We start from the raw sequence: 24,108 nt of genomic DNA on the forward strand, positions 1-24,108 counted from the left end.
GCTTGCCTTTTTTCAAAGAGCAGTAGTTCTTAATTTTAAGGAAGTTGATTTTATTAATCTTTTGGGTTTTGTTTTTGTTGTTGTATCTAAAGCTCAGAAAGATTTCTTTCTGTGTTTTCAGTACTAAAAATAGATGAAAACCATAAATGTAATTAAAAAGTTTCTAGTATCCATGTTAAAAATAAAAATGCTTAATTAAGCCAATATTTTCAAATTGGTCATCTCAATATACATTAAATAGGAAAATTATTATTATTATATTTAAAGGTTTTATTTTCAGTAATCTCTATCCTAGTATGGGGCTTAAATTTATGACCCTGAGATCGAGAATTGCATACTCTACTGACTGAGCCAGCTAGAAGCCACAAAGAATTAATAATAAGTATTTACCTTTAATTTTTATACTGAGTTCTACCCTCGTGTATTTAACACAGCTCATCTTTTTTTTTTTTTTTTTTTTTTTTTTTAACACAGCTCATCTTAAGTCGAGACAGATTTCAAGGGCTCACTAGCCATGTATGTCTATTGATTACCATATTAGCACAGATCTACAAGTCTTATACAGTTTTAGATTTTACTTTAAATCTGTTATTTATTTTGAGTTAAACTTTGTATAATGTGAAAGGCGTGGATTGAAGTTCTTTTTATATGGTTGTCTGTGGGAAAGTTTTTTTTTTAAGTAGGCTCCATTCCCAGCGTGGAACCTCATTAGAAACCTTTTTTTTTTTTTTTTTTTTTTTTTTTTAGATTTTATTTTTTTATTCATGAGAGAGACACAGAGAGGCAGAGATCCAGGCAGTGGAAGAGGCAGGCTCCCTGTGGGGAGCCCGATGAGGGACTTGATCCTAGGACTCTGGGATCACATTCTGAACTAAAGGCAGATGCTCTACCTCTGAGCCACCAAGCGGTCCCTCCATCAGAAACTTTTTAATAAAAGTTGTTCTGGGCAATTAGAGATCTTGAGATCATTCTGGGCTCCAAAGCTCAACATTTAAACATACTTTCTTTTATTGCTTTGATTTATTGTCTTTTATTTCAGTGCAATGTATATTTATTTTGTAATTAACAGTTTTCAAACCATATTTGTAAAATGTTTAGAAGTGTTAGGCATTTAGTGGCTTTATTCATATACCTTTTTAAAACTTAAATGACATATTATGCTATTTACCTTTTTAAGATTAACCTTCCCAAACTTGTATCTAAAATTCTTACTTTGCTTTCAGGCATGTACTGGCATTGAAAACATTGATGAAGCTATTACATTGCTTGAGCAAAATAATTGGGACTTAGTGGTGAGTATTTTTAGTCTTTTTTCTTTTTCCCAGCATTTTTGAGATATGTATAACATTGTGTAAATTTAAGGTGTATAATATAATAATCTGATATATATTGTGAAATGATCACCATAGTAAGGTGAGCTAACACATCCATCATCTCACATAGTTACTTTTTTGTGTGTGATAAGAACTTTTAAGATTTACTCTTTTGTTGGCAGTTTTCAAGTATACAATGTAGTATTGTTAACTTGCTATACTTTAGATCACCAGAATGTACTCATTTTATACCTGGAAGTTTTTTTTTTTTTTTTTTTAACCTGGAAGTTTGTATTCTTTAACCGCCTTTACTCACTCTCCCCCATCCCTAGCAACCACCAATCTAATCTGTTTCTCTGAATTCTATTTTCTTTTGGATCCCACATATAAATGAGATCATATAATATTTGTTTTTCTCTGAGTTATTTGAAGAATTTTTTTCTTTTTTTGGACCAATAATCAAATTTCATTAATTCCTCAGTGTCTTTAATATTCCTTTATAGATGATTCAGCATACCATAGCCGATTTGTAACTGTAATCTGAGTGAATAAAATCTAAATGTCTTTAACATGAAGTTTGTATTTAGTTCACTATTAAATTACTAAATTATTATGAATTTTTAGATAATTTAAATAATTCTTAAAATTGTTCTCTCATGTTACTGTGTATTAAGGATCCTCTTCCCATATAATATTTTGCTGGAGATGCTTGGTAGGAGAGAAAATGCAGACTTGTCTAAATGTCAGAATAATCCTATCACTTCCTGAGGCTCTCACTTATGTCAGAACAATTCTATTTCATGTTTTCCCCTTACCTTCTGGAGCTCTCACTTATGTCACTCCTCTCTAAGGCCATTAAAGAAGTGACATTCTGTTGTATATTTTTTAAAACATTTAAAAATATCTACTTCAGAGAGTTTATTATAGAAGTGATTTAGTTTTTTCCGTGGGGGGAGGCAGTAACTCAAAATCAAGTCCTTGCACAGCCCAACACACAGAATTGTAATTTACTTAAAATTGCAAGGCAAACTAAACATAAATTGTTTAACAGTATAGGAAGAATACTGATTGGGTTGGGATGACACAGGTGTCCCTCAGTGCCTTTGAAATGCTAAAAAAATCTAAATTACAATTTGAAGAAGTGTTAATTTTCAAAGGTCAAAACTTGAAATGTGTGCTAATAGAACTGAGATTAGATACGTGGATAGCAAAAAAAAAATGTGCATGGACTTATATAATCAACTCTCCATTGTCTATGTGTTTTGTATAGATTTACTGCTATTAACTTTTTTACTCGAAATATAAAACAGCTTTATTTTTTGCCTGTACAAGTAATGAACATTTTTCTAGTCTATTGTGTGATTAAAGTTAAAAAATTTTTTTTCATACAGATGAGGTAGTTCTACCATTTTGTCACCTGCAGTTTTTAATTAACAACCTATCATGAATGTCAAATTAAATTGACTAGTCATTCTTTATAATGTTCATAATGTTTGCATGGTATTCCAGGAAGTGGTTGTAGCATAATAATTTTACCAATCAGTGCTATGCTGTTAGACATTTAGGATTTTTGCAGTATTTTGCTGTTATCCACATTGCTGTAGGAATATTCTTAGACCTTCATCCTTGTATACTTAACCTATTATTTTCCTAGAAGATATTGAATAAATTCAGTTCATAAGTGTATTTCTGTATCAAATTGTGTGTGTGTGTGTGTGTGTATGTATGTATATATTATTTAGGTTTTGGGTATTTATAGGTAAATTGCCTTCCAGGATGTTTGTACTAATTTAAATCTTATCAAATATATACGTTTTTGAAATGGCCTATTTCACTAAACCAGAGCTTCCTTATTTTATTTTTCATATAGGGCATGTTTGGCCACTTGTCAAAATTTCTGTTTTTATGGCCTAACTCCAAATCCATGTTTTTACCTTGCTGTAATCTTTTAAAAAAAAATATATATATATATATATTTAAAGTTTTTATGTTAATCATCTGCTGATCATCATGATAAGTGCACTCCTTAATCCCTATCACCTATTTCATCCATCCCCTCTGCCTACCTCCCCACTGAGTGACCTTTAGTTTTTTCTTTATCAGTAAGAGTTTGTTTCTTGGTTTGCGTTGTGTGTCTCTCCTTTTTCCCCCCATTGGTCCTTTGTTTTGTTTCTTAAATTACACATGAGTTAAATCATATGGTATTTGTCTTTTTCTGACTGACTTATTTCACTTAGCATTTACTCTCTAGCTCCATTCATGTAGTTGTAAATGGCAAGATTTCATTCTTTTTTTATGGCCGAATAATATTCCATTGTATGTAAATACTACTGCTCTCTCTCCATTCCTCAATCATGGACAGTTGGGGTGCCTCCATGATTTGGCTATTGTCAATAATGCTGCTATAAACATTGGGGGTGTTTGTATCCCTTTGAATTAGGGTTTTGTATCTCTGGGTAAATAGTAGTACCACTGCTGGATGATAGAGTAGTTCTATTTTAACTTTTTTTTTTTTTTAAGATTTTATTTATTTATTCATGAGGGACACAGAGAGAGAGGCAGAGACACAGGCAGAGGGAGAAGCAGGCTCCATGCAGGGAGCCTGACATAGGACTCAATCCCGGGTCTCCAGGATCATGCCCTGTGCCGAAGGTGGCGCTAAACCACTGAGCTACCTGGGCTGCCCTGATTTTAACTTTTTAAGGAACTTCTATACTGTTCTTCAGAGGGGCAAAAATAAACTGTTGGGACTGCAGCTATATAAAGCTTCCGCACAGTGAAGGAACAGTCACCAAAACTAAAAGGCAACCTATGGACTGGGAGAAGATATTTGCAAATGACATATGTGATAAAGGGTTAGTATCTGAAATTTGTAAAGAACTTTCAAACTTGGGCACCTGGGTGGCTCAGTCGGTTAAGTGTCTGCGTTCAGCTCAGGTCATGATCCTAGAATCCTGAGATTGAGCTTTGCATTGGTCTCTCTGCTCTGAGGGGAACCTGCTACTCCCTCTCCCTCTGGTTGCTGCTTTCCCTGCTTATGCTTTCTCTCTCTCTCTCCCCTCCCTCTCTCAATCACTCAATCAATCAATCAATCAATCAATTAATTAAAAACAAATTATATTCTTTGCCAAAGAAGGCATCCAGATGGCTAGTACACCCATGAAAAGATTCCTAACACCACTCATTGTCAGGGAAATACAAATCAAAACCACGATGAGACACCACCTCATATTTGTCAGAATGACTAAAATGAACAACACAAGAAACAACAGGTGTTGATGAGGGTGCAGAGAAAGGGGAACCCTCTTGCACTGTTGATGGGAATTCGAACTGGTGCAGCCATTCTGGAAAACAGTGTGGAGGTTCCTCAAAAGTTAAAAATAGAGCTACCCTATGATTCAGCCATTACATTACTAGGTATTTACCCAAATACCTATATATGAAGGGGTACATGCACCCTAATCTTTATTGTAACATTATCAACAATAGCCAAACTATGGAGAGAGCCCAATGTCTACTGACTGATGAATGGATAAGTAAAATATGATATGTTTATGTATATAAACAATGGAATATTACTCTGTCATCAAAATTGAAATCTTGCTGTTTGCAATGATGTGGATGGAGCTAGAATGTATTATGCTAAGTGAAGTAAGTCAGTCAGAGAAAGGTAAAATACCATATGATCTCACTCACGTGGAATTTAAGAAAGAAAACAGATGAACATATGGTAAGAGGAAAGAAAAAAAAGGAGAGAGAGAAAAACCATAGGAACTCTTAACAATAGAGAACAAACAGGACTGATGGAGGAAGATGGGTAAGGGGATGGATTAGATGCATGATGGGTATCTAAGAGGGCACTTGTGATGAGTACTGGGTGTTGTGTGTAAGTGATGAATCACTGAATTCTCCTGAAACCAATATTGCATTATATGCTAACTAAAATTTAAATAAAATAATTCTAAAAATAAATATTTATGTTTATTTAGCAATAAATAAATAAATAAGGAAATGTTTGGTAGAATTCACCTGTGAAGCCATCTGGTCCTGGAATTTTGTTGTTGGGAGTTTTATGATTACTGAATCAATTTCATTGCTGGTAATTGGTCTGTTTAAATTTTTATTTCTTCTTATTTCCGTTTTGGTAGGTTATATGTTTAAGAATTTATCCATTTCTTCTTGGTTGTCCAATTTCTTGATATGTAGTATTTGATAATATTCTCTTATAATTGTTTGTATTCCTGTGGTGTTTGTTGTTATTATCTCTCATTTGTGATTTTATTTATTTGGATCCTTTTTCTTTTTTTCTTAATATGTCTGGGTAGAGGTTTATCCATTGTATTAATTTTTTTCGAAGAAACAGCTCCTGGTCATTGATCTGTTTTATTGTTTTTTTAGTTTCTACTTCATCTATTTCTGCTTTAATCTTTATTATTTGTTTATATCTTCTCGTTTTAGGTTTTCTTTGTTGCTCTTTTCCTAGGTTCTTTTGGTGTAGGGTTAGGTTGGTTATTTGAGTTTTTTTCTTGCTTCTTGAGGTAGGCCTGTATTGCTGTCAACTTTCCTCTTAGAAGCACCTTTGCTTCATCCCAAAGGTTTTGAGTCATTGTGTTTTATTTTCATATGTTTCCGTGTACTTTTTAATTTCATCTTGTTTAGTAGCATGTTATTTAACCTCCCTGTACTTGTGGTCTTTCCAGATTTTTTCTTGTTGACTTCTAGTTTCATAGTGTTGTGATCAGAAAAGATGCATGGTATGACTTCAACCTTTTAAAGTTTGTTGGGGCTTGTTTTGTGGCCTAATATGTGATCTAGTCTGAAGAATGTTCACTTGGAAGAATATGTATTCTGTTGTTTTAGGAGGGAATATTCTGAATGTAACTGTTAAGTCTCTCAGGTTCAGTGTGTCCTTAAGAGCTGCTGTTTCTTTGTTGGTATTTTGTTTAGATGATATGTCCATTGATGTAATTGGGGTTTAAAGTCCCCTATTGTTATTCTATTACTACTGATTAGTTCCTTTATGTTTGTTATTAACTGTTTTGTGTATGTGGGTACTCCCATGTTGGATGCATAAAAAATATCTTCTTGTTGGATTGTTTTCTTTATTATTATATAGTATTCTTTGTCTCTTGTCACAGTCTTTTTTTTAAAGTCTGTTTTGTTTGATATAAATATTGCTACTCTGGCTTTCTTTTGATGGCCATTTGCATGTTTCTCCATCTTCTCACTTTAAGTCTGATCTTTTGATCAGAAATGAATCTCTTGTAGGCATTCTATAGATGGGTCTTCTTTGTTTTATCCATTCTGTCATCCTGTGTCTTTTGATTGGAGTGTTTAGTCCATTTATTCAAAGTAATTATTGATAGACATTATTGCCTTTTTATTACTTGTATTTTGGTTGTCTGAAGATTTTCTCTGATCCTTGCTTGTCTTTATTTTATGGTTTGCTGGTTTTCTGATACATACAGATTTCTTTCTCTTTATTCTTTGCAGACTGATAGTTTTTTATTTGTGGTTACCATTAGGTTTGTATATAACAACCTGTGCAGATAGATAGCAGTCTGTATTAAGTTGAAGGTCGTTTAAGTTTGAACCCATTCTTTACTCCTTTCTTCCCCATTTTCAGATATGTGGTATCAGATATTACATCCTTTTATGAATTCCTTGACTGGCTTTTTACAGAAATATTCATTATTACAGCTTTTGTGTTTACTACCCTCATGCTGTCAGTTTTTGTCTTTCCACTCAGGGTTCCCTTTATTATTTCTTGCAGGGCAGTTTAGTGGTCATGAACTCCATTAGTTTTCATTTGGGAGACCTCTTTCTCTCTCTCTCTTTCTTTTTTTCTTTCTTTTTTTTTTTTAAAGATCATATTTATTTATTCATGAGAGACACACAGAGAGAGGCAGAGACACAGGCAGAGGGAGAAAGCAGACTCCATGCAGGGAGCCAGGCATGGGACTGGATCCCAGGTCTCCAGGATCACACCCTAGGCTGAAGGCAGCGCTAAACCGCTGAGCCACCTAGGCTGCCCCTTTATCTCTTTCTATTGTGATTGATAGCCTTGCTCTATAGAGTATTATTGGTTGCAGGTTTTTCCCTTCAGCATTTTAACTATGTCATGCTGCTCCTTTCTGATATGGAAATCTTCTGAAAAATCCACTGACAATTTATGGAGTTTCCATTGTATGTAACAGTTTTCTTTTGTTGCATTTACTATTTTCTTTATCAGTATATTTTGCCAATTTAATTACAATATGTCTTGTGGGTCTGCTTTTGTTGATTTTGGTGAGGATTCTCTGTGCCTCCTGGATCTGGATATCTGTTTCCTTCTCCAGATTGGGAAAGTTTTCAGCTGTTTTTTTCTTCAAATAGATTCTCTGCCTCCTTCTTTTCTCTTTTCTTCTGGACTTTTTTAATTGAACATTATTACATTTGATGGAGTTTTTGGATTCCCTAAGTATATTCTTGTTTTTTATAATCATTTTTATAATCAAACACAAAAGGCAAGGTGGGGTAAAATAAACTGTTTTTTCAGAAATCTCTACTCCAGTGCCCACTGCATACAAGAAGAGAATCAAAACAAATAACTAACAAGATCCCCTCAATCACAAGTTTCCAAAGAATTGGAGAAGGGGAACAAATGGGATGAAAATGGTGGTATGAAAGGGAATGGATGTTAGCAGCACTGCTTCAATAACCAGTCTCTTCTGAATGAAATAATCTTCCCTTATATGCAGTAAATTCTGAACAAGGCTAAACTTTAGGATATACCTTGACCTGAAATTTAACTCTTTTGTTCGGCTTAATTACTTTCCATTACTCTGTCTTCTAGGTCATTAATTCATTCTTCTGCTTCTTCTGGCTTCTTGTTCATTCCATCAATTGTGTTTCTCATTTCATTTATTGAACCCTTTATCTCTGCTATGGTATTCTTTATCTTTGTGTTAATTGTCTCACTGACTTCAATTGCCACTTTTTTCTCAAGTCCAGTGAGCATCCTTATGATCATAGCTTTAAATTCTCCATTACTCATGTACTTATGTCTGTTTCTCTTAGATCTCCAGCTGTGGCCTTGTCCTGTTCTTTCATTTAGGACAAATTCCTCTGCCTTTTCATTTGTCTAAGTTTCTGTGCCTGTTTCTATGTTTTAGGAAAGTCATCAATATCTCCTGTCCTTGAGGGTAATGGCTTTATGGAGAAGGCCTCTAGTGCCCTACAATGTAGTCTGTCTTGTTGCCCAGGGCCTAGTGCCTCTGGGATTGTCTACATGGGTGCTGTGTGTGCTCTGCCCTTTTGTCCTGACCATTTTATCCTTCAGGTCAGTTGTCTCCAGAGGCTCTCTTTGCCTGGTATGGGCAGTGTTTGGCCTGTGGCCTGAATATGGCATGTTTTAACTAGGTGTACTCTGGTCTGCTTGTGAAAGGAGACCTGTCATTGCCAACACTGGAACCAAGGCCTTGTAAAACTCCTGTTGGCAGCAGTTTGGGTGGGTTTTCTTGGGGAGGGGCCAGCCCCCTGGGGACTGAGGCAAGTGTGATAGGGAATGGTGGTTCTTCTGGAATATGTGAAGCAGGGCTTGGTTTAAGTAAGTTAGGTAGTGAGTGTCAGCATTGTGCTGGTTCCTGCAGGTGGCCCGTGTTCATGCTGAGGGGATGGGGAAAGGAAATGACACAAGCCTGTTCCTTTGTTTCAGGGCTGGGGAGTCTCTGTGTGAATGCTGCCCCCTTTGAGATAAGCAGATTATTGGTTTATCATGTGCCTCAAGTGCTCTTCAGAACGCTGTTTCCACACTGTATGTCCATGGGCTGTTTGTCCTGCTTTATATTCAAGAGCAGCCCATGGTGTCCTTTGAGCTCTCCCAGATCAAAGCAAAGGTCAACACCTTAAAAACTCCAGGCTTTAAGCCCTGCTGGTTGTAAGAATTCCCGAAATTTGGGCTTTGTCGCTTTCCAAGCCAATTACAATGGCTTTTTCATTTTCCCTTATGCTCTCCTGTGTGCTAGTCTGATCTTTTGCCCTTCTTTGCACTGCAGCAGCCAAGATCTGTTTGTCTTCCAACCTACATCTCTGCACTTTGTATTTTCTTTAGTGTAGCCTCTTTTCTTCCTTTAGTTGTAGAGTTTGTTCTCCTAATCTTCGGATCGATTTCTGGTGTATTTTGGGTGATTTCATAGTTACTTAGTTGTATTTGTGGGACAAGATGGGCCTAGGGTCTTCTTACTGTGCCACCATCTTCCTAATCCATTGTGCTATATTTTCATTAAAGTATTGTATAGATGATATGCACATGATTTCTATATGGAGGTGACAAGTGTCAGGAACTTATTCAGAATAATGTCCTCAGGTTTCTTGTCTTGAAGGTATGTTTTTGTTTTTTGTTTTTTTTTTTCAATAGCAAATGCATTACTTTAGTTTGTGTAGTTTTAGGGTGTCTTTTCGGGAGGCTTATGCAAATTGTTGCTTTAGATTAAAAATCCGTCAAGCCACTCTTGCATGATATTGATGAGAGGAATATGAGATAAAATTGTTAAGTGAGGTTGTGGGCTTGGAATGATGGACTATAGTCTTTCATCTGAGAATTACCATTTGGGAGTAATGTAAATTCTTTCCTAAGGTCCTTTCTGTTGGTACATGTTCATTAGCTTTGAAGGGTAAAATATCAGTTGGTTCTGCCCATTTTCTCAGTCTACTCTATCTAGAGTATTGCAAAGGACAGTTTTTCCAGATAGGGTTAAATGAATTCCAGAAGTTTCTTTGAAATAAATATCCTAGGGATCCCTGGGTGGCGCAGCAGTTTGGCGCCTGCCTTTGGCCCAGGGCGCGATCCTGGAGACCCGGGATCGAATCCCACGTCGGGCTCCCAGTGCATGGAGCCTGCTTCTCCCTCTGCCTGTGTCTCTGCCTTTCTCTCTCTCTCTCTGTGTGTGACTATCATTTAAAAAAAAAAAAAATTGAAATAAATATCCTAGTTGGCTTTTCTCTGCAAATTGTATTCACAGCAAAAATTTGCTGTGCTGTGTAGCTACACTGTGCTGTGTAGCTGTCTTGCTCTATACATTTTCTCATTGTCCTATTTTTATGCAATATTTTATCCTGTTGCTTTTAAAAAATGAAACGAGCATTTTGAATAACTCATTATTCAAACTTTTCATTAGGTTCATGGAACTTTTAAAATGGTGTTTTATATATTTGCTTGTGCATTATATTTTGTTTTTCTAAATTATGATTTTTCACTGTTCTTTATTTTAAGGACCTTATGAATAGTTTGCATAATTTGAGTTTTAGATCTTGGACATGTCTATATTTAAAATTTTCTGTATGTATCAGTTTGACTTTTCCTCCTTTTTTTTTTTTTTAATATTGTATTTATTTATTCACGAGAGACAGAAAGAGAGGCAGAGAGAGAAGCCGGGAGCCTGACGTAGGACTTGATCCTGGGTTTCCAGGATCACACCCTGGGCTGAAGGCGACGCTAAACCGCTGAACCACCTGGGCTGCCCTCCTCCTATGTTTTTAAAGTGCCCATTGTGCTAGAGAAGTATAGAGGAATGTGAGATAAGTACCGTGATCTGGTTGTGATTGTGATGGTTTTAAGAAAACCCAAGAACAAAAAAAACTCATTATGTCAGTATTGAGTGCTTACAGCGTAACCAAATTTATGCTAGATACAGTGTGAGCTTAAAAAAATTAATAGTATATGGTATCTGACTTTGAGAAGTGTACTGAAAATTTGTTAAGACCTATTTGGTCTCTTAAACATGTATGTTATACTCATAAATGGAAATAACTTCCTGAAAAATAATGATTGCAAGTATTTTAGCTATTTTATAGATTTAGACACAAGTAAAAAGTATTCTATAATAAAATATAGTGGAGTCCCAGGAATTTTAGTCATTAAGTCACTTACCCTTATCCTGCATATTATTTTCATTATATAGCTATTCGCAAACTAGTGCTTCCAAACCCTGTTTTAAATACTCCCCAGTTGACTGTTTATTTTGGGGTAACTGTAGGTTGGTCTATATTTGCTAAAATTCTGAAAACAAAAGAACATGAACTTTAATTCTATTGGGAGATATCTCCTGCTATGGTTTTACTTGAAATGAAGACTAGTTGTACTCTGCCTGCCTCCATCCACCTCAGTCTTTGGGTTTTCACCTTGTCCTGCACTTGTATTTTGGAGAGAATTAATGTCATTATAGTTGATTCCTTCCTTGCAGATGAGTATTTTCAGTTTATATACAGAAAGATGAATATATAAGGAAGGGTTATTGCCAATGAATTAAGATCTCTTAATACATGAAATACTTATGAAGAATTGATTTATGTCCTAATCCCTATTAAGATTCTATAAAAATCAGTCAACTATGAATAGAATATATAGCAAACATTTTAGTAGAATTTTGTGTTTGAAATATGTGTACCCATACCATTTTGTTTAATTTTTTTAGCAACTTTATGATGTAGATAATGGCAGAACAAAGATGTATGCCAATTGCTTCACAGGTCTGTATATATGAAATTCCTTCAATAAAATAAAATTTCCAGTAAGCTCTGGGAGATCTAGGGAAAGGTATTTGTCATATACTTGATAACCCAGTGCTAAATGAAAAGAAAGTAAAAGTAAACGTTAACCTAGTCAATACTACATTTTAAGTACTCTGTGCTCTTAGGAAATAAGTTTTGAACTTTGCACTCTAGTTCTGCTCTAGTTTTCTGCTTGTGCTGACATAAGCTGTTTTGCTAAAGAAAGACTCTATTCAGTGTGCTTGTATTTATCTTTAACCTCATGTTTCAACCTAAGGCAAAAATGAAACAAATCAGCCTATTTTTGGATCATTACTGAATTACTAGTCCTCAGTAATATATTTGTATTTATAGAAGCTTATAATACATTGATAAGCACTGAAGAGTCAAACACCAGGAAAATTACCATGCACATAATTTGTCCCATTTTAAGACTCATTGAGGTGCTTTGAGATATTTCCATTCTATCAGTTTTCACTTTTGAAGAAATGTATCTTAGTGATTATTCTAAAAGTCCTTAGAAAAATTTCTTCTACTACCCTACTCAGGATCTGGCTATAGAGTTCCTTGAGTGTGCACTGCTTTTCTATTTTATACAGTGTTATGAACACCTGCAGTTTTATGAATGAACTAGTTTAGCCAGTGATATAATGAGTCTCTGTTGTCATCAGAAAGCAGCCAAGCATTGAGTGCTGCCCTTCATCAATGGCCATTAGACACTGGCTTATATTTGCACAAATCCTTGCTATGACAAAAGCGAAGTTATTGTGAAGGAATGTCTCATTTTATCAATTTCTCTTTTGCTATAGCCCTCTTTGTTTTTCTTCTAAGGGACTATAAGGCCATTGTTCTACAGAAGTTTTCCATTTTTTGGTTTGTAATTTGGCTACCATCCCACATTTGCTCTCTGTCCTTTTATTGAGGGTATACTTTGTGCTAGGTATCATGTCAAGTGGTTTACCTACATTATTATTTCATTTAATCTTCAAAGCAGTTCCGAAAGGTGGGTAGGTAAGTATTGGTTTTATTTTATATGAGAAACTGAGGCCCTATAAAGTTAAGTCAAGTGCCCATGCTTGTGCATCTATTTGATAAGGAGTAAAGCTGTGATTCTGAAACCTTGTCTGTCAATCCATAAAAATGTTTCATACCTTTAAAGTCATGGTTCATATCCAGTCTGTTTATCTTCTCTTTACTCCTGTAATTTTCTTTCTACCACTCACAACTAATTTCATATTGTCTTTTTAAAAGATGTTGTTTATTTACTTATTAGAGAGAAAGAGAGAGAGGGAGGAAGGGAGGGGGAGAGAGAGAGAGACAGCAAGAATGAGGAGAGGGAGAAGGAATCCGAGGCAGACTCTGCACTGAATATAGAGCCCGAAGTGGGACTTGATCCCACAATGGGGAGATCATGATCTGACTCAAAACCAAGATTGGGACACTTAACTGAGTCACCAGGCACCCCATGAAAGAGCTTTTGCTGTGGTTACCTAGTGGTACTTTAAAATATGTTGATGCATTATTTTCTTTTTCTTTTTTTTTTTTTTTAAAGATTTTATTTATTTATTCATAGAAATGCAGAGAGAGAGAGAGAGGCAGAGACACAGGCAGAGGGAGAAGCAGGCTCCAAGCAGAGAGCCAGACATGGGACTCAATCTAGGGTCTCCAGGATCACGCCCTGGGCTGCAGGCTGCGCCACTGGGGCTGCCCGATGCATTATTTTCAGGTAGATTTTAAAATTCTAGAAGAAAGGGATTCTTATTAATTTTTGTCTTGGCACCTGATACTTGTTTAGTAAACGCTTATTTGATTGCTTTTATTAGTAGTACATTAAAAAAAATTTTTTTTTTTTATTTGTGATAGTTAGACAGAGAGAGAGAGAGGCAGAGACATAGGCAGAGGGAGAAGCAGGCTCCATGCACCGGGAGCCCGACGTGGGATTCGATCCCAGGTCTCCAGGATCGCGCCCTGGGCCAAAGGCAGGTGCCAAACCGCTGTGCCACCCAGGGATCCCTACATTTAAATTAAAAAAAAAAAATTTTATTTATCCATTCATGATAGACATAGAGAGAGAGGCAGAGATACAGGCAGAAGGAGAAGCAGGCTCCACGCAGGGAGCCCAATGCGGGACTCAATCCCAGGACTCCAGGATCACGCCCGGGCCAAAGGCAGGCGCCAAACCACTGAGCCACCCAGGGATCCCCTACATTTAAATTTTTAAGTCTGTTTTCAATTTCCATTATTTGCATATTTGAAAAGTCCTTGCTGTTAAGACTTCTGACTCTTACTGCTGTTACTCTTCCTTATTTGTCATAATGAAGATACTCAAGGACTATGATTGATTTCCTTATCTCACTAACAACATTTAGATGGTTTTCTCCTGTTGTAGCTTTCTTTTTTTTTTTTTTTAATTTTTATTTATTTATTTATGAAAGTCACAGAGAGAGAGAGAGAGAGAGGCAGAGACACAGGCAGAGGGAGAAGCAGGCTCCATGCACCGGGAGCCCGACGTGGGATTCGATCCCGGGTCTCCAGGTTCGCGCCCTGGGCCAAAGGCAGGCGCCAAACCGCTGCGCCACCCAGGGATCCCTGTTGTAGCTTTCTAAGTAATATGTTTCACAAATAAATTGCTTCTATTTTTTTCCCCTTCTGTTTATTTCTGGTTGCACTAATCTGGTTGAGCTATCATAAAGAAAGCTCCTCACAGGACCCAATCTATTTGAAGTTTTTCATCAGTTCTGCATCTTAAGAGAGAACTTAAAAGCAGTGAAAGACTGCTGCTATTTAGGGGCTCCTGGGTGGTTCAGTCAGTTAAGCATCTGCCTTCCTCCCAGGTCATGATTTCAGGGTCCTGGCATAGAGCTCTGCATCATGCTCCCTGCTCAGTAGGGGGTGAGGGGGTGTGCTTCTCCCTCTCCCTCTGGCCCTCTGTCTGCTCATTTGCGTGCAGTTGCTCGCTCTTACTCAAATAAATAAATAAATAAAATAAAAAAGATTACTGGTATTTAAGGTGTGATTAAGTAGATATGAAAGAATTGTTTTCTACCTTTCAGAGGAAAACATATTTTTACAAACATGAAATTCTCAGTTTACTAACCTTGTAGTGGTTCACATTACTGAAACAAAACTGTTAGAGGTCCACATTTTTACCCCTGACTGCAACTTGATTTTCTGCTTATTTTTTCATTGGATTTTGCTCCATGTTGTATTACTTCTCCTTTAAATATGATTTTGTTCTAGAGTTCCATGTAGGAACCAAATATCTTTTTTATAAAACTTATGGTAGGTATAAATTTAGAGGCTTTTAAGACCTAGTAAAAAGGTGGTATGCTGATTTGATGATTAATTGATAATGTGCCCACTGTTAAATGAAATTTGGAACTGTGGCTAATATTTATTATTTTTTGATTTCTAGTATACTTGTCTAACCTTTGTTTCAGAACACACAGTTAAACTATTTAATTGAAATCATGAAGAGTCAGTTCACTGTTGTGAAACTAAGCTAAAAGCTTTATGCTAATTCTGAAAGAGGTAGCCTATGCTACTCTAAGCTAGAATATTTAAAAGAAAATAAAAATTTAGATGGTTTTGTTTTAAAAATTATTCAGTTCAATTGTTTACACTTTGATCTTGATGTTTTATAAAGCTTGGTAACCTACAGATTAGCTTGATTTTGAAAATGGGTTTATTCTCCCCAGGTTGCCTTGCTATATGAAACTTAGCTAATTTATTTCTGTTACTGGAATTGGTTTAAACAAAATCATCATTGCAGCAAAGTCGGTGGTTAGCACACCTGTAAATGTGATGACTTGCAGTTTCTCTTGCTGGTTTCAAGGGTCAGTGGACATAAATCAGTGTGTGCTTAGAAAAGAAAAAGTAATACGGCAGTTAAAATTCCTGTTTTCATAATTCTTTATACTGACAGTTTAAAAAATTTTGCTACCTAATGATAGCATAATTTCTTCAAAATTTTAGTTCTTATATAAACACTTCTATATTTAAGAGGTAGTTAAAATGTTCCCATAAAACTTTATATTTCTACTTATCTCTCCCCAGGTTGTCATTTTCTTCTTTTATTAACTTTTTTAATTAAAACAAATTTTTTTTTTTTTTGCAGTAAGAATGCTTAAGACCTACTCTCAGCAACTTCATTTTCTTTTACTAATATATTTTTGTGTATAGCCATTTGGTTTGTATTTTGTTTAATTAGATGTTTTAGTAATTTTTTATATTTTGATGTAATCATCAAATACTTCTATCTTTCTTATGCATGGATTTCTCTCTAATATATACCTGTTCTACATCTTGAAAATACAGTCTATACTTTTCAGATACCAAGGTGCTCTAAGATAAACTACGTTTTATCTATATCCAGTTTAGTTATAGGAAACTGATCAGTGGAGTTGTTCTTTGAATACCTGTTACAGAATTTGGGCCATCTTTCATAGCTTAATGTTTGAAAGCTTACTGTTTAACCCTGCCTATTCATGATAAAAGAACTTCCATAATTGTAGAGTGTGTATGACTTCATGCTGCCAAATTAGCCTAGAAGCTCAAACATACTGTAAGTATTCCTCTTGCCAAGCTGTGCTTTTCCTTTTCCTTGTTGAGCATTCAGATTTTATCCTTCGTTTAAGGCTCATCTGAACTCTAATCCTTTCTTCTCTCAGTGGGGATGCTTGTCTCTGAAGCTTTTGTATCTGCTACTGCTCTTTTAATACCTAGTGTTTGCTCCAACGCCAACATGTGGGCATACACATGCACACATTTAAAGAGAATATGTAACATTGTTGAAAGAATTAAGATGATTTTCAGCTAGAGTATATAAGGAAGGACTTTATGGATGAGTGTACATGGTGACTCATAGCTAGAAAAATGCATTATGCTATGCCTTTAATAAATCTATGGCTAGCAGCTGTATAGAAGATATCTTTGAAGATAATTGAGTAGTTCTAATGTATTGTCACATTATTGCTAACATGTTGGCATTTTTTTAAACCAGTAAGTTTATTATCTTTTTCTGAATGTCAAAATTGATGTATAATTCTAGAGGCCAGTAGTCTCTATAGCCAGAGGTCTATACTTTAGGGATATGGCAAGTCTGATAACACTCTGATAAAGTCTAGGCTTGAATTTTGGGATTTATTTATTTATTTATTTATTTATTTATTTATTTAGCAATTGATTTAATGCCTAGAGGATAAATATTTTTAAAACATAAAATGATAACAGCATGTTTAGAACATGGGGTTATTTAAACATGTTGAGGCATTATAGAAGAGTTGAAGAATAGTTTAGGATTCTTGATACCCTTTATCAAACTTCTGTTACTTCTGTTAATGTTGATATCTTACATAATCACAGTGCAGTTGATAACAATTGGTACAACTAACTGGTACAGTACTATTGGTAATTTTAGGACAATAACATTATAATAGTAATACTATACTATTGGTACAATATTATTAACTAGAGAACTTATTTGAATATCATTAGATATTTTACTCATACACTTTTTTTGATTCAAGATCCAATCTAAGATCCATAATGCATTTAATTTTTGTGTCTCTGTGGCCTTCTCCAATCTGTGATGATTCCTCAGTTGTTCTTTGTTTCATGACCATTATACTTTTGGAGAGTACTAATCAGGTATTTTGTAGCACATTTCTGAGTTTGGATTTCTCTGATGTTTTCTCATAATACATTGAACATATGCATTCTTGGAAAGAATATCACAGATGTGATTATGACAGGTGCATAATATCAATATGTCTTACTATTGTCAATATGTCTTACTATTTTGCCTGCTAATTTTCTCTTCTATTGATCTGTCATTATACTTCTTACAAAAATTATTTTTAGTAGTTGTCCTAGGTTTTACAAAGTAATCTTTAAACAATCAGAACCTACATTTAAATAATGACATACTGCTTAATGTGTGGTGTGATGGCCCTACAGCATTGTATTTTTAATTCTTCTGTCCCAATTTTGTATAATTATTGTCATATTACTTTAGTTTTATATATGCTATAAACACAAAACGTGACAGTTTTTGCTTTAGGTGTAAGGAGAAAATAACTTTATTTTACTTACATTTGGTTTCCTTTCTTTGTGTAGATTTAAGTTTTTGTCTGGTATCATATTCCTCCTGCCTAAACTACTTAATATTTCTTGTAGATTAGGTTGATGGCAATTAGTTCTTACAGTATTTTGTTTTTCTGAGAAAGTTTTTATTCCTTCATTTTTGAAAGATGCTTTCAGTAGGTATGGAGTTCTGAGTTGACAAGTTTTTTTCCCCTTCAGCAGTTTAAAATTCTGTGTCGCTCAGTTATTTTCTAGTTTGCATGGTTTCTGGAGAGAAGTCATTTGTTTTCTTATATTTGTTCTTCTGTTTGTAATGACTTTTTCCTCCCCTCTGGCTGCCTTCAAGATTTTCTCTTTGTATTTGCTTTCAGCAGTTTGAATATGATCTGCCTAAGGGTGTGTGTGTGTAGCTTGTGTAGTTCTGCTTGGCATTCTTGGATCTAATTTTAAAGATTCTTTTTTCTTTTTTTTCTTGAGATTAAATTAATATTATGTAGAATTAACCATATTAACATGTACAGTTCAGTGGTATTTAGTGTATTCACAATGTTATGGAACTGAGCTCTTGTTTGTTGGTTCTGAAAATTATTATTCTTTTTTTTCCTCTTCTATATTTTTGGCTATGTATGTATTAAATACAGTAGGGTCTTTTTTTTTTTTTAATACAGTAGAATCTTAATACAAGCTTGAACTGTGTGGGTCTGCTTATTCATGGATTTTTAAAATATAGTACAGTACTGTAAATGTATTTTCTCTTCCTTATGACTTTCTTAGTAACATTTTCTTTTCTCTAGTTCACTTTATTGTAAGAATATAGTATATACTACATAGAACATACAAAATATGTATTAATTGATTTTATGTTATTAGTAAGTCTTCCATTACGCTATTAATGGATAAGTTTTTGTGAGTCAAAAGTTGTATGGATTTTTTACTGTGGGGGGAGGTTGGGACTCTTAACTTTCCTGTATTATTTCCTGTATCCAAGGGTAACTGTAGTTTGATTTTGTCATGTAGCTCTTCGATTCTCTTTTATATCCCCCCTTTTTTCTGTCTTTCAGTTTTAGTAATTTCTTACATATGTATCTGCAAGTTCACTGATTCTTTCCTTGACTTTGTCAATCTACTGATAAGCCTGATGAAGATATTCTTCATCCCCAGTTTTTTTCATTTAGCATAGTTTCAACTCTGCTGAAGTTACTCTTCTGGTTTTACATGTTATCTGTTTTTTCCATTAGAGCCTTAAACGTATTAACTGTCATTTAAACATACTTAACTATTTAACATATTCAGTAGTCATTTAATATTCCCTGTCATTTGATGACAGCAGTCTGATGACTGCTTGTAGTTGCCAGTGTGCTTTTTCTGGCCTTTTGGTATACTTTACAGTTTTTTGCTGAAAGTTGGACATTTTATATAGGATAGTAGAAACTCAGATCTAGAAATAGGCATGCCTTTCTTTATGCTAAGACTATTGTGGAGGTATTTGAGTTGATCTAACTTTGAATTGGATTGGGTTTGAGATGTATTTCTCCTTTTGTTTTGCTCAGTACACCCAAAGCCTTCAGATTCTTCTTGTGATACCTGTGTTTAGGATATTGACTGGTTTGCTGGAGAGTTTTTACTTTTTTTTTTTTAGGTTTTCACTGTTCTCTCAGCTTTTGGTTTTTCCTTTGAGGTGTGCTTTAGAGAGAATGTCTCTTGCAAGTTACTTGTTACTCGGCCAGCTAGAATGGTCATGGGGACTGGAGGGCATTCTCTGTTTTGATGATACATAAGTCTTCTGTGGGCATTGAATCCCCTGGGTCTTGGGTTTGTGGTCTTCTCCGGGCTCCTGTCTCTCTCCAGGTATAATTCCCAGCCCAGTGTGTTTTCCTGCCCCCCTTCATGGGGTAGAGGATTTTCCTTCTTTTTATTTTTCAGGTTACTATGGATATCCACCACCAGTTCCCTAAGGTGAGGATATTTATTGCCCTTCTCCTCTCAGACTAGGACTTTTGTGTTGTGAGAGAGATGGAAGCGTCCTGACAGAGTTTTGTGCCCCTTCCACAGTATCTGCTTACTCTTCTCCCTTTGTTCTGTACCTTAGCAGAGACTTTCTCAAGACTCTGCCAATTTTTTTTTACTATGAACACTTGGTGGTATTCATAAAACAAAAGCCTGTAAGAACTTGCAGATCTCCTATATTTGCCTTAACACTCTCTGTCTTTACCAATTTGTTAATCATCCTAGTATAACTCTTACCCTAGCAAATCAGTGCTCACATTTTGTCTTTCTCTGCATGCTCTTGTCTTTCTCATTTTATCTTTTCTTTGTCCAATAAATGTTTAGTAGTTGGTTTTAAATTGTTCAGATGTAAGGTCCTTTCTGTTTTCTTGTTAGTTACTTCTAATTCCATTGTATTAGATTCAGAGAGTATTGTTTATAACATTTCTACTTCCTGAAAATTGTTTCTTTGTAACCTAACATATGATTGATTTTTATGTTTGTGTCATTGGCTCTTGAGAGAAGGTGCATTCTTTATTATCACTATGTAGAATTTAACATATAATCCATAAGATCTTCTATCTCCTTTCTTGTCCCCTTGATTTGTCTTGTATTTAGAGTGTTGTATTTAACTAGTCTCCTATTAGTGTATCTCTGTGTCTTTTTAAATACCTATAGTTTTTCCTCATGAAGCTGATTGCTGTGTTATTTCACACATGCATATTCAGTTTTTTAAAAAAGATTTATTTATTTGAGAGAGGGTGCATGCATGCATGAGTGGGGGGAGGGGCAGAAGGCAAGGGAGAAGCAGACTCCCTGCTGAGCGTGGAGCCTGACTCAAGTGCTCAAACCCAGGACCTTGAGATTATGACCTGAACTAAAGTCAGATACTTAACCTAACTGAGCCACCCAGGTACCCCACACATGCGTATTCGTAAGAATAATATCTTCATTGTGAATTGTGGCATTAAAAGGCATTAAAAAGTGACCTTTGTAAATAAAAATGACTTTTGTTACATTTAACATCAGATGTCTACTTCTACTCTTTTTTTGTGTCCATTAGCTTGATTTAAAAAAATTTTGTATTAGTAATTTTGTTAGTCTTGAATGAATCTCTTGTATATAGCATATAGTTTTTTTTTTTAATTTTATTTTATTTATTCATGATAGACACAGAGAGAGAGAGAGGCAGAGACACAGGCAGAGGGAGAAGCAGGTTCCATGCAGGGAGCCCGACGTGGGACTCGATCCTGGGTCTCCAGGACCAGGCCCTAGGCTGAATGAAGGTGGCGCTAAACCACTGAGCCACCGGGGCTGCCCTAGCATATAGTTTTGTTTCATGAGTCAAAATGAAATCTTTTTAAACAGTTATGTCCATTCATACTCACTAATACGACTGCTGTGTTTGGTCTTAGTGCTGTCATAATATTTTGTAATCATGCTTTGTTGTATTTGCTATGCATTCTATGAGATGTATTTTCTTTCCTTTTATAGTTATTTTCCTTAAATTATTAGTATTTAAGAAGGCATACATGTTTGTTCTTATAGTTACTTTTACACTTGAACTTTTTAATGCTCTAAGTCTCATGTTTTCCTTTTAGCTGTTTACTATGTGCTTTATCAGTTTTTAAGTATTATTTAAGCCTACCTTTTGCCTATATTATAATTACTATGCTTATTCTGTTTTCCTTCTTTCATTTAAAAATTGCTTTATACTTTTTCAGAACATTTAAATTTGTCCATTAGACTTTGGCCTTGCATCTCACTTCTGTTTTAGTGATGTATATTTATATATTCTTAAAATACCTGTAGTTGGTCTTTCATTAAAGTTTTCTTAGTCATCAGTTGGATGAAAATCTTTCTCTAGTAGATTTCTCAAGGAAGGCTGATTACTGCAGAATTCCCTAAGTTCTTACATGTTGAAAAAAATTTTTTTTTAAAGATTTTATTTATTCATGAGAGTTACAGAGAGAGAGGCAGAGACACAGAGGGAGAAGCAGGTTCCATGCAGGGAGCCCAATGTGGGACTTGAACCTGGGACACCAGGATCACACCCTGGGCCAAAGGCAGACGCTCAATCTTTGAGTCACCCAGGTGTCCCCATGTTGAAAATTTTTTTATGTTATCCATATATTTGAATGTTGGCTGCATATAAAATCTTTGGTTCCTATGTTCTTTGTGTTTTTAAAAACCTACTACTTCATTGTCTTGCTTTGTATATTGGTTTGGAAACTGATACCAGTCTTAGTCTTTTGCTTTTTTAAGTTATTGATCTTTGCCTGGAGGCTGTGAGGATTTTATCTTTATATTTGAAATTTAGTAGTTTTAGTAAATTATGTCTCAGAGTTGGTCATTCTGGATTAATTTCCTCCAGGCCGCCAGTGAGCTTATTCAATACATAGATTGATGTCTTTCTGTATTTTTACAAAGCTTACATAGGGTTTTTAAAGATTTATTTTTATTTTTAAATTAAAAAAATTTTTAAAAAGATTTTATTTATTATTTCGTGAGAGGCAGAGACATAGGCAGAGAGGAGGAAGCAGGCTCTATGCAGGGAGCCTGATGTGGGACTTGATCCTGGGACTGGGATCACGCCCTGAGCCAAAGGCAGATGCTCAACCGCTGAGCCACCCAGGTGTCCCATATTTTTAATATGTTTTAAAGTAAGCTCCACACCTAGCATGGATCCCAGGGTAGCGCTCAAATTCATGACACTGAGATCAAGACCCAAGCTGAGATCAAGAGTTGGACGCTCAACCAACTGAGTCACCCAGGCACCCCTCTTATATTATAGTTTATGTTTTAGTTCTGTTGCATTGTTTTCCTGTGTTAGGCGTTTGACAATATGAGTGTTATTGCTTTGTCTTTCTTCCACTTACTTCTACTTTCTTTCTCATCTTTTTTCTTTTTTCATTATGTTATATTTGTTCTCATGGTTGTTTTCCTGCCTTTCTTCAGTGCCCCTCATGAAATTTTGTTGGCATATATTTTCCCGTGGGTACCTTGTGACTTTATTCTTCATCGCTGAGAATATCTTTTTTCCTTTTCCTGAGTGCCATCAGCTTTCTTTCCTTTCACCCTGCCTTTTTGGTTATTGCTCATAGTTTTAAAATTTTCTGATTCAAGGTGATTGTTCCTCAAATGCTTATTTAAGTATATTTCAATATATTGTTTGGAGCATTCATTTACAACTTTTCTCTGCTTCATGGTTGTTTTTTGGAAGAAAAATTTTTCTCAGTAGAGAAGTATGAAGTGTCATTTCCTGATTTTTTTTTTTTTTTTTGAGTAGCTCATATATTTGTTGCTTTGTGTGTGTATGTTGATTTTTGTGGTGATGGTATGAATTACAATATTTTTACTTAATGGCGCCCTCTTCTGTCAATTTAGCAAAGCTCAGGTACTTTAGCCAGGTCTTTGGTTGGTTTGTTTTGGGGCTTGGGGGGAGTTGAAGAGTGGTGTAATGAGTGCTTTGATTTTATGGTTCTCTTTTGTCTTGTAGGACATTATATTTTCCCATTTTGCTTCTTTTTCCCTTACCACTTAACTATCAAAGGGATCCTTTTACTTTCTTTTTCCTTTTTCCCCCCTCTCTGCAGTAGCTATGTGTTTCTTAGACTGCCCCTATCCTTTTAAATTGTGCTTTTATAAGTCCCTTCCTTGTAATCTTTGCTCTGATCTGTTTATACCTTTTTTGTGTTTTCAGACAGATAGAACTTATATTTTCAGGCAGTAGTTTTAGAGCAGTTGTAATCTACTTCTCTAGCTTTCCTCTTCTGTTGTATTTCCCTCAATTTTGGGGGCCTGTCTTGTGGGGTAAGGATGGGACCAGGAACATGAGAGACCACACACTGGGAATTGATAGTTTTCCTCTTTTTATTCACAGTTATTTTGAAGTTTCAATATTCTCTTTCTGCAAGTCATGATGAAGGAGTGATTTTTGTTTACCTTTATGACCCCTTTGTTGTTTGGTATTGTTTTGGATGGTGTAATAGTCTGGCTTTAATTAGAATATAGAAAACCACACAGTAGGTTAAACAAGTGAAATTTAATATAATGAATTATTAACTATGATAAAGGAGTAAGTATAAGATATGAGAAAACTCTATACTGTACTCTGGGGCTAAGTGAGAGTACCTAAGAGAGGACAAACTTACAATGGATTAAGACCTTTTTGGAGAAGTAATTCAGGCCATTG

General features: G+C 35.2%; 1 protein-coding gene across 4 annotated transcripts in view; it reads left to right on the forward strand.

Annotated features, from left to right (window-relative positions):
- FAF1 (Fas associated factor 1) overlaps positions 1-24,108 on the forward strand; it is a 460,794-nt gene that overhangs the window by 74,934 nt on the left and 361,752 nt on the right. For all 4 annotated transcript variants that reach the window (XM_072772177.1, XM_072772178.1, XM_072772179.1 and 1 more), the window contains exon 2: positions 1,224-1,292. In XM_072772177.1, the coding sequence (XP_072628278.1) occupies positions 1,224-1,292 (69 nt within the window). The remainder of the gene's footprint in view (positions 1-1,223; positions 1,293-24,108) is intronic.

The sequence above is a fragment of the Canis lupus genome, chromosome 13 (genome assembly GCF_048164855.1).
Source record: "Canis lupus baileyi chromosome 13, mCanLup2.hap1, whole genome shotgun sequence".
Lineage (NCBI taxonomy): Eukaryota > Metazoa > Chordata > Mammalia > Carnivora > Canidae > Canis > Canis lupus.